Source organism: Gorilla gorilla, chromosome 8 (assembly GCF_029281585.2).
Source record: "Gorilla gorilla gorilla isolate KB3781 chromosome 8, NHGRI_mGorGor1-v2.1_pri, whole genome shotgun sequence".
NCBI classification, from domain to species: domain Eukaryota; kingdom Metazoa; phylum Chordata; class Mammalia; order Primates; family Hominidae; genus Gorilla; species Gorilla gorilla.
The window spans coordinates 144,565,773-144,580,683 of record NC_073232.2 but is presented as its reverse complement, the minus strand read 5'-3'; the positions used below and the strand labels follow the sequence as shown (position 1 = coordinate 144,580,683).

Sequence of the window (14,911 nt, the reverse complement as noted above, 5' to 3'; positions counted from 1 at the left end):
GTGAGCTAATATTATCTGAGGTCGTGGTCTCATCAGGGATTTGACAGGTGCTGTGGTTGAAATGTTTCCCTTAAAACTCGTGTTGGAATTTGCTTCCTATTGTGGTGGTGGTAGAGATGGGACTTTTGGGGGCTGATGGGGCCATGTAGGTTCTTCCAGCATGGGTGGAGTTAATGCTGTTGTAGAAGGGTGACTTCAGTCCTCTTTTGAGTCTTTGATCCTCTGCCATGTGAGGACGTGGTGTTCCCAATGTGGACGTGGTTCGTGTTCCATGTGAATGTGATATTCACAATAGAGCATCAACAGGCTCCCTTTTAATCAGCAGATTTAAAAAGAAATGTGTTGTCTCATGGCTTGGAGGCCTGAGTCCAAAGTTAAGATGTCAGCAAAGCCGTGCCCCCTCTGAAGGCTCTCCTGGGAGGAAAACCAGTCCTTGCCCCTCTACCCTCCGGTAGAGGCTGCCTTGGCCTAGACGCATCCCCCCAGCCCCTGCTTCGCTGCTGCGTGGGGTCGGCCTGTATGTGCGTCTCCATCTCCTCCCCTCTTCTCATAAGGACACCAGGCATTGGATTTAGGGCCCACCCTGATCCAGTATGGCCCCATCTTATCTTGATGATATCTGCAAAGACCTCACTTCCAAATGAGGTCACATTCACTGGTACCCAGGATTAGAATTTGAGTGTGTCATTTTTGGGGACACAGTTTGGCCCATACCACCAGGATGTATGTGGCTGATATTCACCAAGGAGTAGCTATGGTTGTGTGTTGATGTCGGGGTGACAGTGATGACCCTGGGTCCCTCGGTGGTCCCCTTGCCCCTGAGTCTGCCTGAGCCTGTGGTGGATGTCCTGGGAAACTCTCATGCTGCAGCCCCCGTGCAGCCTCCTCAGACCTGGTGGGCCCTGTGTTGCTCCTGGGCAGAAGACGGGTATCAGTCCCCTCCTCACCATGATGTGGGGGGCAGGGGTGGGGTCATGCCCTGGGTGCCCTGATTTTGGGGGGAACACAGCCCCCCAGTGGGTCAGGCTCCCATCCTCGCCCCTCCTCCAGGACTGCTGCCGGCAGCCCTGGGTGTCCTCAGGCAGAATTGCCGGTGGAGAGCTGCTGTCTGCCAGGTGGCCACTGTGAGGCACTGCCGAGAGCCACAGGATGGTTGGAAGGTTCTCGGGGTTGGGGGGTTCTTTGGCATTCCCCCCATCAGATGTTTAAGTTTTCCCTACCAGAGCGTGTCCAGAGCCAGGGCTCTGGGGTGTAGAAACAGGCCCAGGATGAGGTAGGAGCCCTCATGGGAGACTCAGGGATGGACAGTGTGCAGAGCCCAGCTGGCCATGCTGAGTTCCCAGGAGGCTCTGGCTGGGAACAGGTGAGGCCAGGCACCTGTGAGCCGGAGGAGCTCGGCTTTGTCTTGGGTTGGTTGTGGGGAGATGTTTTGGCTTGAGGGTAGGAGGTGTTCTGAAAGGAAAGCATCACTCCAAAAAAAAAGTCCCACTGTTAACCTTGAGGCTGAGAGAGGTTTTTGGAAACAGCTTTATTTTGATATAATTCACATTCCATACAATATACAGTGCACCCATGTAAAGCGTATAATTCCGTGGTTTTTAATATAGTCACAGGGCTGTGCATTCTCCACCACAATCTGATTTTAGAACCTTTTCATGTAATGTAAGAGAAAGACCCCACCTATTAGCAGTCATGCCCCATTCCCCTCTTCTCCCCTCCCCTGGCAGCCACGAAGCTACTTTCCGTCTCTGTAGGGTTGCCTGTTGTGGGCGTTGCATGGAAGTGGAGTTACACACTATGTGGTCTTTGCAGCTGGCTTCTTTCACTTCGCAGGATGCTTTTGAGGCCCGTCCACATTGTAGCCTGTCAGTGCTTCATTCCTGTTGATGGCTGAGTAATATTCCACATATGTATCACCTTTCCTTTATCCAGTCATCAGTTGATGAGTATTTGTTCTTTCCACTTGTTAACATTTTTCATTATCATGAATAATGCTGCTGTGAACATTCACATACAAGTCTTTGTGTGGATATATACTTTTATTTTTGGGGGGCACATACCTAGGCATGAACCCGCTGGGTCATATGTGACTCTGTGCTTCATGTTTGGAGGAAACGCCTACCCTTTTCTGCAGCAGGTGTGCCATTTTATGCCCCTACCAGCAGTGTGTGAGGGTTCTAATTTCTCCATATACTTACCAAGTCCCGTTATTGTCTGGTTTATTTTTTAAAAAATCATAGGTATCTTACTGTGCAGTGATTGTGTGGTTATGGTTTGCATTTCTCTGATGATATTGAACATCTTTTGAGGTGTTTTATCAGGCATTGTGTCTAGAGAAATGTCTATCCAAATGTTTTAAAATTTTTATTGTCTTTTTTTTAGTCTACTCTGACAATATATTGGCATATTTATTTTACTTTATTTTTTTTTAGAGACAGGGTCTTGCTTTATTACCAAAACTGGAGTGCAGTGGTGCAATGATGGCTCACTTCAGCCTTGACTTCCTGGGCTCAAGTGATCCTCCCTGCCCCAGCTGCCAGAATAGCTGGAACTGTGGGTGTGCACCACCACACCTGGCTCATTTGAAAAAAATTTTGTTGTAGAGACAGGGTCTCACTATGTTGTACAGGTTGATCTCAAACTCTTGGAGTCCTCCCACCTCAGCCTCCCAAAATGCTGGGATTACAGATGTGAGCCACTGTGCCTGACCTAATTGGTGTATTTTAGACCATTCACATTTAAAGCGACCAGGGAGGCTGAGGCAAGAGGACTGCTTGAGTCCAGGAGTTTGAGACCAGCCTGGGCAACAAGGTGAGACCCATCTGTATTAGTCTATTTTCACACTGCTAATAAAGGCATACCTGAGTCTGGGTAATTTATACAGGAAAAAGGTTTAATGGATTTACAGTTCCACATGGCTGGGGAGGCCTCACAGTCGTGGAGGGCAAGGAGGAGCAAGTCACATCTTACATGGATGGCGGCAGGCAAAGAGAGAGCTTGTGCAGGGAAACTTTTGTTTTTAAAACCATCAGATCTCATGAGACTCATTCACTATCATGACAACAGCACAGAAAAGACCCGCCCCCATAATTCAATCACCTTCCACCAGGTTCCTCCCACAACATGTGGGAATTGTGGGAGTCACAATTCAAGCTGAGATTGGGATGGGGACAGAGCCAAACCATATCATTCTGCCCCAGCCCCTCCAAAATCTCATGTCCTCACATTTCACAACCAATCATGCCTTCCCAACAGTCCCCCATAGTCTTATTTTGGCATTAACTCAAAAGTCCACAGTCCAATGTCTCATCTGAGACAAGGTAAGTCCCTTCTGCCTATGCGTCTGTAAAATCAAAAGCAAGTGACTTCCTAGATACAATAGGGGTACAGGCATTGGGTAAATACAGCCATTCCAAATGGGAGAAATTGGCCAAAACGAAGGGGCTACAGGCCCCATGCAAGTCTGAAATCCAGCAGGGCTGTCAAATCTTAAAGCTTCAAAATGAACATCTTTGACTCTATCTCTCACATCCAGGTCATGCTGATGCAAGAGTTGGGTTCCCATGGTCTTAGGCAGCTCTGCCCTTGTGGCTCTGCAGAGTACAGCCTTCCTCCTGGCTGCTTTCGTGGGCTGGCATTGAGTGTCTGTGGCTTTTCCAGGTGCACGGTGCAAGCTGTTGGTGGATATACCATTCTGGGGTCTAGAGGATGGTGGCCCTCTTCTCAGAGCTCCACTAGGCAGTGCCCCAGTGGGGACTTTGTATAGGGGCACCAACGCCACATTTCCCTTCTGCATTGCCCTAGCAGAGGTTCTCCATGAGGGCCCCACCCCTGCAACAAACTTCTGCCTGGACATCCAGGTGTTTCCATACATCCTCTGAAATGTAGGCAGAGGCTCCCAAACCTCAATTCTTGACTTCTTTGCACCTGCGGGCTCAAAACCACATGGAAGCTGCCACAGCTTGGGGCTTGTACCCTCTGAAGCCACGGCCTGAGCTGTACCTTGGCCCCTTTCAGTCATGGCTGGAGCAGCTAGGATGCAGTGCAGCAAGTCCCTAGACTGCACACAGCAGAGGGACCCTGGACCTAGCCCATGAAACCATTTTTTCCTCCTAGGCCTCTGAGTCTGTGATGGTAGGGGCTGCCGCAAAGGTCTGTGGCATGCCCTGGAGACATTTTCCCCATTGTCTTGGTGATTAATATTCAGTTCCTTGTTACTTATGCAAATTTCTCCTCAGAAAATGGGGTTTTCTTTTTTTTCTTTTTCTTTTTTTTTTTTTTTTTTTTTTTTTTTTTTTTTTTTTGAGACAGTCTTGCTCTGTCACCCAGGCTGGAGTGCAGTGGTGCAATGGCGGCTCATTGCCACTGCAGCCTCCGCTTCCTAAGTTCAAGTGATTCTCCTGTCTCAGCCTCCCAAGTAGCTGGGATTACAGGCACGCACCACCACACCCAGCTAATTTTTGTATTTTTAGTAGAGAAGGGTTTCACCATGTTGGCCAGGCTGGTCTTGAACTCCTGACCTCAGGTGATCTGCCTGCCTTAACCTCCCAAAGTGCTAGGATTATAGGCATGAGCCACCGTGCCCAGCCAGGAGTTTCTTTTCTATTGCATTGTCAGGTTGCAAATTTTTTGAACTTTTATGCTGTTTCCTTTTTAAAACGGAATGCCTCTAACAGCACCCAAGTCACCTCTTGAATGCTTTGCTGCTTAGAAATTTCTTCTGCCACATACCCTAAATCATCTCTCAAATTCAGAGTTCCACAAATCTCTAGGGCAGGGGCAAAATGCTGCCAGTCTCTTTGCTTAAAGCATAACAAGAGCCACCTTTGCTCTAGTTCCCAACAAGTTCCTCATCTCCATCTGAGACCAACTCAGCCTGGACTTCATTGTCCATATCATTATCAGCATTTTGGTCAAAGCCATTCAACAAGTCTCTAGAAAGTTCCAAACTTTCCCACATTTTCCTGTCTTCTTCTGAGCCCTCCAGATGGTTCCAGCCTCTGCCTATTACCCAGTTCTAAAAAGTTGCTTCCATATTTTCGGGTATCATTTCAGCAGCACCCTACTTTACCGGTACCAATTTACTGTATTAGTCTGTTCTCACGCTGCTAATAAAGACATATCTGAGACTGGGAAATTTATACAGGAAAAAGGTTTAATGGACTTACAGTTCCACATGGCTGGGGAGGCCTCACAATCGTGGTGAAAGGCAAGGAGGAGCAAGTCACATCTTACATGGATGGCAGAGAGAGCTTGTGCAGGGAAACTTTTGTTTTTAAAACCATCAGATCTCATGAGACTCATTCACTATCATGACAACAGCACAGGAAAGACCCGCCCCCATAATTCAATCACCTCCCACTGGGTTCCTCCCATGACACACGGGAATTGTGGGAGTCACAATTCAAACTGAGATTGGGGTGGGGAGACAGCCAAACCTTATCACCAGCTCTATAAAAGACAAAAAAATTAGGCAGGCATAACAGTGCATGCCTGTAGTTCCAGTGACTTGAGAGGCTGAGGTGAGAGGATTGCTTGAGTCCAGGAGTTTGAGACCAGGCTGGGCAACATGGCGAGACCCTGTCTCTACAAAAAAAAAATTACCTGGGTGTGGTGGGATACACCTGTGATACCAGCTACACAGGAGGCTGAGGCAGTAGGATCACTTGAGCCCAGGAGTTCAAGGCTGCAGTAAGCTATGATCATGCCCCTGCACTCCAGCCTGGGTAACAGAGAAACACGCTGTCTTGTAAATAAATAAGTGGTCATTTATATAGTTCAATATGATATCTACCTTATTTGTAACTGTAGTCTATTTATTGTTCTTCCTTTTTCCCTATTTTTCTGCCTTTTCTGGTTTTAATTAAGCATTTTATATTATTCTAGTTTATCTCCTCTCCTAGCCTGTTAATTATACTTCTTTTTGAAATATTTTTAGTGGTTGGCCTGGACATTGCAGTATACCTTTAGCATACAGTCTACCTTCACCTGACACTCTGCCCCGTCATGTGCAGTGGGATGCCTTGTGACGGCACCTCTCATACATTCCTCCTGTTCCTGATGACATTGCTGTCATTCATTTCATTTATCTGTATGCTATAATTGCTCATTACGTTGTTACTACTGTTATTTTAAACAGTTATCTTTTGGATCAATTAATAAAAATTAAAAATTTCATTTTACCTTTATTCATTCCTCCTCTAAAGTGCTTCCTTTCTTTATGTAGACCCAAGTTGCTGACCTAAATCATCTTCCTTTCCCCTGAGGAACTTTGTTTAACATGTCTTGTAGGACAGGTCTAACAGAGATGAATTCCTTCCCTTTTTGTTTGTCCAAAAAAGTCTTTACTTTCACCTTTAAAGAATAATTTTACTGGATATAGAATTCTAGATTGGTAGGTTTTTTACTTTCAACACTTTAAATATTTCACTCCGCTCTCTTCTTGCTTATGTAATTTCTAACAGGCAGTCTGCTCTAATTCTTTTTCTGTAAGTAGAATTCCTCCCCACCCCCCACCCCCAGCTCATTTCAAGATTTTCTCTGTCTTTGGTTTTCTGCAATTTGAATAATGATATGCCTAGGTACAGATTTTTTTTCTGCTTGGTGTTCTCTGAGCTTCTTAGATCTGTGGTTTGGTGTCTGTCATTAATTTCAGAAAATTCCCAGTCATTATTATTTCAAATATTCTGTTCTCTTTCTCTTCTCCTGCTGGAAATCCAATTATGCATGTGTGGTGCCGTTTGAAATTGTCCCACAGCTCTTGGATATTCTGTTCATTTTTTTCACTCTTTTTTTTTTCTCTTTGCATTTCAGTTTGAGAAGTTTCTGTTGACATTTCTTCAAGCTCATAGATCCTTCCTCATCTGGATCCAGTCTACTGAGGAACCATCAAAGGCATCCTCATTTCTGTTACAGTGTTTTCTATTTCCAGCATTTCCTTTTGATCCCTCCTTGGAGTTTCCATCTCTCTACTTACATTGCCCTTCTGTTCCCCATCTGTTCTTGCCTGCTTTTCCCTTGGAGCCCTTACCATATTAATCACAGTTATTTCAAATTTCCTGTTTGATAATTCCAACATGGGTGCCATATCTGGATCTGTTCTAATGTGTGCATTGTCTCTTCACACTCTATTTTTTTCCTTAAGACCTTGTAATGTTTGTTGAAAGCTGTAATGTTTGTAATGCCTTGTAATGTTTGTTGAAAGCTGGACATGATGTATCTGGTAATAAGAGCTGAAGTAGATGGGCCTTTAGTGTGAGGTTTATGTAATCTGGCCAGGTTTGGGGCAGGGTTTAAAGTCTGCTGTAGCTGTGGGTACCAGAGGCTTCACATTTGTTTTCATTTCCCGGGTTGCCCTTGGGCTTCCCTAAATCCTCCTCCTCAGAGAGAGTCTGCGTCTTGTGGCCCTCTCTGCTGGAATCCCTGTCACACTGCGGAGGCCCTGTGGGTGTGTTGGGAAGATGGCGGGGAGGGAACTGTTCCACAGTCTGTGACCAAATCTCAGTCGTGGGGGCCTGTGCCCCTTCACAGTTGTTGATCTGCTTTTCCCCTCCCCTTAGGTGAGACAGGCTAAAGCGGGGTACAGGCTGAAAAACAGTCTTCCCCCAAGTGAGATAAGCCTTTCCTTTGGAGAGCAAATTCCATTTGCTGTGGAGAATGCTCTGGGTGTATTTCACAGTGGTGACTGTCCCCATCCCATGCCAGAGCCGGGAAGGGATCATCCTTGGCTTCATTAAGACCTGGCAGGGTTCCTGGAGGGGAAACCCACAAAACGTTGGGGGCCCCATAAGACCGCAGCCACAGGAGTTCTGCACACGGCCCCGGCCGCTCCCCAGAGCTGCCCAGGAGGTGTTCCTGCACACCATCAGTTCTGCTCCAGGCCAGCAGGTCTCAGCTGTGACTTTGCTCACCTGTCTCTCCAGACTTGGGGGTCGCCGCAGCGCTTTGACCTCAGCTCTCTGATGGGTCCGGGAAAAGTCATTGATTTTCATTAGTTCCGCATTTTTCCTGTCGCAGGGATGGGAATGAGGCCTTCCACATTGTTCGCCGCAGAGCAGAAGCCGGAAGTCCTTGCTCGTCTCTGTGTTTCTTGGTAGGAGTCATGTCTTTTATTTCCTGAACGCAGGTGTGTGGTCAGACAGGAGATTGGCAGGTATTTCCTCCTGTTCCGTGGGCTATCTTTTCTCTTTCTTGAGGGCATCATTTGCAGCAGGGAAGTCTTGGACCTTGACGTTGTCCGGTGTGGCTGTTTCCTTCTCGGCTGCTGTGCTTTGTCTAAGGATCCATCGCCTCAGCTGAGGCCACAGGGATTTACTCTCACACTTTCTTCTAAGTATTGTATAGTTTCAGCTCTTGGCGTTTAGCTGCGTGATTCATTTTGGGTTAATTTTTATGAACAATGTCAGGTGAGGGTCCAGCTTCATTCTCTCATCGGTGGATGTCTGACTGTCCCAGCACCATTTGCTGAAAAGAGGATTCTTTCCCCATTGAATTGCTTTTGACATCACACCTTGTTTTTTGACTTGCCATTTTATTCCATTGGTCCAGATGTCTGCCCTGCGCCGGGACCGCACCATCTTGATAACTGTAGCTTTGTAGCAAGCTTTCAAATCAGGATCTGTGAATCCCCCAGTTTTGTTCTTTTTGGACATTATTTGACTATTCTGGGTCCCTGGCATTTCCACTGAATGCTGGGGGGTCTGACAGTTGCATCTGAGCTGCCAAGCAGGTTTGTGGCGGTGCTAGGGACTGAAGCCTGCTCCATGTCCCAGGCCCCTCCTCGCTGTGGGTGGCATCTGGAGTCCGAGGCTGTGTCTCAGCATGTGTGGAGGTGCCACGGGTGCCCTGAGACGGGGATTCCTGGTCGAGTTACTCAGAAAGTGCATCCAGAAGAGACCCCCGCCCTCCTCGGGATGGGAGATGCCAGCAGAGCTCAGCTTTCAAGCAGAAATCCGGAAACCCTGTTGGGGTGGCTTCGGACTTCAGGGGACCTGGCGCGCCACCTGTGGCTCAAGAGGTCCCCGCCCTGAGGGAGCTGGGCTCTCAAACACCCCCACCAGTCAGTCATGGGCGAAGGGCCCCTCTGTGGCCTTCTGGCTGTGTGTGTGCTGGCAAAGGGCCCCAGCCACCCGAGGAGGAGGCAGGGGCCGTCAGAGGAAGAGCAGGGCAGACCCAGGCCAGGCACAAACCCTGCCACGGGGTCCTGCTGGCGGCGCTACACGCACCTTGGGAAGGGAGTCCCTGTGGAAAGGGGTCGTGGTTACACATCTCGGTGACACAGCCCGGCTCGGGCGCTGCTCAGAGCCACCTCTTCCAGATGGTTCTGGAGCAGCTCCTCAGGCTTCTGGTGGCCTCTCTGCCTAGGAGAACATGGCTGTGGACGTTGCAGGATGACCAACAGCCCCTGCCGCTGGGCTGCACACAGGGCCACGACGGGCGCTCATGTTCTGCATCCCTGGCACTCACCCCAGCCCCTCCCACCCTGTGTCGCCGTGAATCGCAGGATCCCAGCGGCTCAGTCGGACCCTCATTCCTGAGTAGTCTGAGCCTTAGGTCACCGTCACCTTCTCAGGCTGGCCCGAGTTTGCAGACTTGTCTGTCTATATCAGGGTTAGACCAGAGAGTGCTGAGACACAGTAAATCACCCAGCCTGTCGTCTTCTTGATGACTAAGGACAGGTCCTCTGCCAGGATCGTGACTCCTTTAGGGGAGGCCACAGTGACAGGGCAAAGCCTGGAGGGAGAGAGCCACATGGAGAGGAGAGGGCTGCCCGCAGAGAGCGTGGGAGTCTGCCGGCTTCTTCTTGAGTCCTTGGCAAGGTGCTGGCCGCTCACACCGTGTACGTGGGGGGAACGCCCAGGACCAGGGTGACACCACCAGGAGGAGCGGGCGGGACAGTCCCCACTCAGGGCTGGGAAGAGAGAGTCCACATTCCCGCTGCCAGGGTGAAACCCTCACACCACCACAGATCCAGGAGAGACACGGAGGGCACTGCCTCGGCGTGGGGAACGTGAGCTGCTCCCCAAACCCAAGAAATGTGTTGAGCCCTATGCTTCCTTCTCGTGGGAAGAGGCGCAAGGTGAGACGGCTTGTCCTTTATCTTGGCGGGCGCGTCCGAGTGTGACGCACGTCAGCAAATCCCTGAAACGTTCATCGGAGAACAGCCTTCTGCATCTCCCACACTCTGTTCGTGGGTTTACATGGTGTCCAGAGGACTTGCCACTTGGCAATCAGCATTAATAGGATCCACAGGGCCAGGCATGGTGGCTCACGCCTGTAATCTCAGCACTTTGGGAGGCCGAAGCAGGTGGAGCACCTGAGGTCAGGAGTTCAAGACTGGCGTGGCCAACATGGTGAAACCCCGTCTCTACAAAAATTAGCTGGGTATGGTGGTGGGCACCTGTAATCCCAGCTACTTGGGAGGCTGAGGCAGGAGAATCACTTGAACCTGGGAGGCAGAGTTGGCAGTGAGCCAAGATCACGCCACTGCACTCTAGTCTGGGTGACAGAGCGAGACCAAAAATAGGATCCATGGATAGCAGGCAAGAGTGTCCAGGTGTTCGAGGCACAGACGACACTGTGACAGGGAAGAGTCCCCTTAGCCCTGGCTGGGGCCGTGAAAGCATGCTGTTGTCCGTCTCGGGTGAACGCAGACTGTTGTCACGCACTGCATGACGATGCTTCCGTCACTGGCCAGTCGCATGGGGGGGTGGTCCCGTAAGATGGTAACACTGGGTTTTGCTGTACCTTTTGTATGTCTAGTTAGGGGTGAGCGTTCTGGTGTGTACCCACTCACACATCCCCTCTGACCTTCAGAGCCCAGCTCCCTCCCTCCCAGGGCCTTGGCTGTGACGTGGGTGATTTCCTATGGATCTGAGGTTCTGTGGTCCTCACAAGTGGGCATCCTCTGGCCTCAGCTGCAGGAGGTGGGGGCCCTTTTAATGCCACCCGAGGCCTGCGACTCCCTGCACTTTTCACTGTGACTTGGCTCATCTGGGTCTGTCATTTGCTCACGCGTTGGTAGTGACCAACGTCACCATCCAAGTTCACGGTCACCATAATGATGCTTTCCCCACACCATGCCAGCGCTGAGTGGCCAGCACTCCCTCCACCCCACCCACGCCCTCCCCCGACCCCTGCGTCCTGGGAAGTGGTCCTGCTGCCTGAAGGAAGTAGTCCTGCCTGCCCATCACACACCAGTAAGGGTGGGTCCTGCCAGGGGCAGCCTCAGTCCACAAGCTTGTCCTGAGGGCTTGCTTCTAAGACAGCCCTGGTTCCAGGATTCTCTGGGCAGGGCCCCAGAAGCAGGCCTGGGACGGGTGTGTGTGTGCTGTGATGAGGGGCTGGGAGAACCCGGTACGAGACGGGAAAGGCCTGGCAAGGGAGTGGTTTCCAGCAAAGTCCCGCAGAGAACAGCTTCTGCCTGGTCCTGCAGGCCCCACGGAGCAAGTCCAAGCCATCCACCCAGAGGCAAGGGAGCTGGGCCTTGGCATCCTCGGGCTTGGGTGAGTCACCCGCAGAGATGCGAGCTCCCGGGCAGTCTGGCTGCTGGAGGGCCGGGGCACTTCAATAGCCCAGAGGCCATCATCCAAAGAAAGCCACAGGTGGAGGCCCGATGGGGATGCCCAGACACTCACTTGAGGGGACGTGGGCGGAACCTGGACAGCGTCCCCCACACTCACGTGTGCCTTTGCGTCCACAGGAGAATGACTATCTTCAAGACTGCCTCGATGCCATCCAGCAAGACTTCGTGATTTTTAACAGAGAAAAGTGAGTGTGTTGGGGGTGGGTGGGCGTGGTGGCAGAGAGGAGGAAAATGGGGCTAAGGTTAAGGTTTTCTTGGCCACGTGAGCTGGCACCTGTGGGCCTGGGGTGCGTGGCCCCGCTCTCTTTGGGGACTCTGAGCAGCAGCTATGGAGGGGAGCGGCGGGAGGCCCCTGCCAGGCTCTGGCATGTTTGCGCTCCACGCGGGGCCCGTGGCTGGAATCTTCTGGGGAGAGACACATCATTTGCCCAGATGAGGGGTGGTGACTTCCTAGGAGGCCCCATCAGAGCCACGTCAACTCCCCCACCCAGGCACGCCCTCAGTCTCTCAGCAGACCTTTCCTGAATGTCAGGCCCTAGGGGACAGAAAGGGCACAGATGACTGGCAGCAGGCAAGGCAGGCCAGAAATAGCAGCAGCTGCCACGGTGGGGCCCAAGGGAGGATGGATGCCCCCTCTGCCCGCACAGGGCAAGGAGGGCCTCCTGGAGGAGGTGGGTCTGAGCTCTTATGGGCGGGACGTGCAGGGCGGCGCGTGCAGACGGCTGAGGGCACTAACTGGCAGCCTGGGGATCAGACGACCGGGTGAAGAATGAGGCTTAGCCAAGCCTCATTCCCAAGTCACTGACCTATGGCACCTGCACAGTCAGGCTTTTCGGCTTCTGGCTGGAAACACGCCGAGCCTTGCCAGCATGCTCACGTGCCCCCACCCGTCCCCAGGCTCCCTGCCAGTGTGTCGGGAGCATGGCCTCTCCAGCAGACACCCAGCCTGTGGCCCACGTTTGGGCATCCACGCCATGGCCTATCCCATGAGCCCGTGGGCAGGTCATGGGACCGTGAGGCCAGGGAGGTGGGGGCGTAACGCCCTCCGTGTGTTCCTGCCACCCCAGGCTGAAGAGGAGCCAGGACCTCCCGAGCGAGCCTCTCCCTGCCCCTGAGTCCAGGGATGCTGCGGAGCCTGTGGAGGACGAGGCGGAACGCTCCGCCCTGCCCATGTGCGGCCCCATTTGCCCCTCGGCCGGGAGCGGCTAGGCCGGGATGCCCGTGGTCCTCAGCCCTTGAGCTGCTTTGAAGACTCGGCTGCCAGAGGGAGGGCCATGGGCCGAGGCCTGGCATTCACGTTCCCACCCAGCCTGGCTGGCGGTGCCCACAGTGCCCCGGACACATTTCACACCTCAGGCTTGTGGTGGTGCAGGGGACAAGAGGCTGTGAGTGCAGGGGACACCTGTGGAGGGCATTTCCTGTGGGCCCCCGAGACCCGCCTAGATGGAGGAAGCGCTGCTGGGCGTCCTCTTACCGCTCACGGGGAGCTGGGGCCATGGATGGGACAGGAGTCTTTGTCCCCGCTCAGCCCGGAGGCTGTGCACAGCCCTCCTCACAAGGTGACCCTTGCAGTGCAGGCCGCGGGTGCCCCAGGCTCGGCACAGTTCTTGGAGGTCAAGGGCGTGGGTTGGGGTAGTGGGTGGGGAGGTGAATGTTTTCTAGAGATTCAAACTGCTCCAGTAATTTCTGTATAGTTTCCACCTCTGAGAATTACAACGTGAGAACCGCTCGATGTTGCATGTTCTGCGTACGTCCTGTGTCTGCCTGGCTGTCAGGCCCGTGCCTGCCGTTTCTGGTTGGCCTGGACTTGGGGCAGCCAGTGGGGTGGGCAGCTCCCCAGGGCAGAGCTCCCGGACCATGGCTTTGGGGCGGGTGCCTGTCTCCGTGGCCCTGGAGCCGTAAGGCTGTGGAAGGCAGAGACGGTCCTGGAGGCGGAGGAGCCCAGGACAGCACCGTGCACAGTGGAGCCACCGCAGTGTCGGGCAGTGCTTGGCCCTCCATAAAGGGACACATCCCTCTCACTGCGGTTGGGTGGTTCTGTCGTTGGAACTGTAACTAACTGGGTAAACGGCCTGTGTGCTTCTCTCTGGTCTTGCTGGAGGAGGATGGGCTCAGCCCGTCAGCCCAGCGCTCCAGACAGGCCTGTGCTGGTTTCCTCTGGGGAAATGGGTGCGGCGGGTCTGTGCCCCTCCCAGGACAGCCGCCATAGTGGACATGTGCCTAGACCTGTGTCCATGAGCCCCACTGCACCCCTGGCAAACAGGGCCCTCCCGTCCTTGGCTGGGCTGCGAGATGGAGATGACAACGGCCAAAGAACATTTGGGGAAGAACCGGCCATGCCACGAGCAGTCAGAAGTCCGAGGGGATAGAATGCAGCTTCCCGTCCCCCACCCACCCCTGTCCTCTGAATCATGGCAGAAACTAGCCTTCCAGCCCTCAGCAGCTCACATGGGGGACACGGCACCCAAATCACCACCAGGAAGGGTGGCCCGGTCTCTGCAAGGGCCCAGAGGCGCCGTGTACTTGGTGGAAGTCTGGCGATGTCAGAGACAGGCTCGGGGCAAGGACAGGTGTGGGGGTTTGAATAAGTGCGTTTGGGGAACATGGCAGGGTGGTGCACCTTGTCCTTCTTCAAGACACTGGTGAGGTGTGGGTGCTGTCTGGTTCCCTTGATCGCCACCCCCCCACACTGGGGCAGAGTGGGAGATGCTGGTGTGGGGGACATCAGCTCCCACATCTGGGCCAGAGGGAGCCCCGGGAAGGAAATGCTGAGGGCCCACGGCCTCCTCCAGGGCCGCTGCCTGGGAGCTGCACAGCTTTATAAGAAGCCCAGGGTCAGAGATGAGCCTGTCTGTGGTCCCCGGAGACCACGGCAGGAAATTCTCTGACCATCGGTGCATGGGCGGGGGCCAGAGAACTGGCGGCACAAGGTGTCCCTGGCTCTCTGCTCAACAGTGAGTGCCCAGTGACTGCGACCAGGCCCCGCTCTTGGGATGAGGACAACCGTCTGGGAACGTCCACGCACCCTTTATGAGACACAGAGCACACCAGCACCGCAGCCACACACCGGGGGCTCGGGTCAGAACCTCACAGCTGCCCGGCCTTGAGTGCTGGGCCTGCGTCTGTGGGCAGCACCCACCCGGGTGGCGGCGGTGTGTGCTTCACTTCCACACGCTCCCGTGCATGCTCCCCCGCCTTCTAGGGTGGCTCGGGCTGTCCGGTGAGAATGTGGGCGGGGGGACCCTCTGCCCCGCCCTGGATGTCGGCTGCCCTGCCGGCCCTCTTCCCTGTGAGAGGGTGAGCTCCTCCCTGCCATTGAGGGGAGAA

At 53.1% G+C, this 14,911-nt stretch overlaps 1 protein-coding gene across 5 annotated transcripts in view; it reads left to right on the top strand.

Annotated features, from left to right (window-relative positions):
• Positions 1–14,910, top strand: part of STK32C (serine/threonine kinase 32C) — a 109,236-nt gene extending 94,326 nt beyond the window's left edge. For 3 of the 5 annotated variants that reach the window (XM_055354045.2, XM_055354046.2, XM_063710589.1), the window contains exons 11-12: positions 11,702–11,769; positions 12,652–13,320. In XM_055354045.2, the coding sequence (XP_055210020.2) occupies positions 11,702–11,769; positions 12,652–12,793 (210 nt within the window). In that variant the 3' untranslated portion in view covers positions 12,794–13,320. Of the gene's footprint in view, positions 1–11,434; positions 11,505–11,701; positions 11,770–12,651; positions 13,321–14,539 lie in introns of those variants that run through there. The other 2 variants (XR_008669289.2, XM_055354047.2) reach the window with 2 other exon arrangements.
• The last annotated feature ends 1 nt before the right edge of the window (position 14,911 follows it).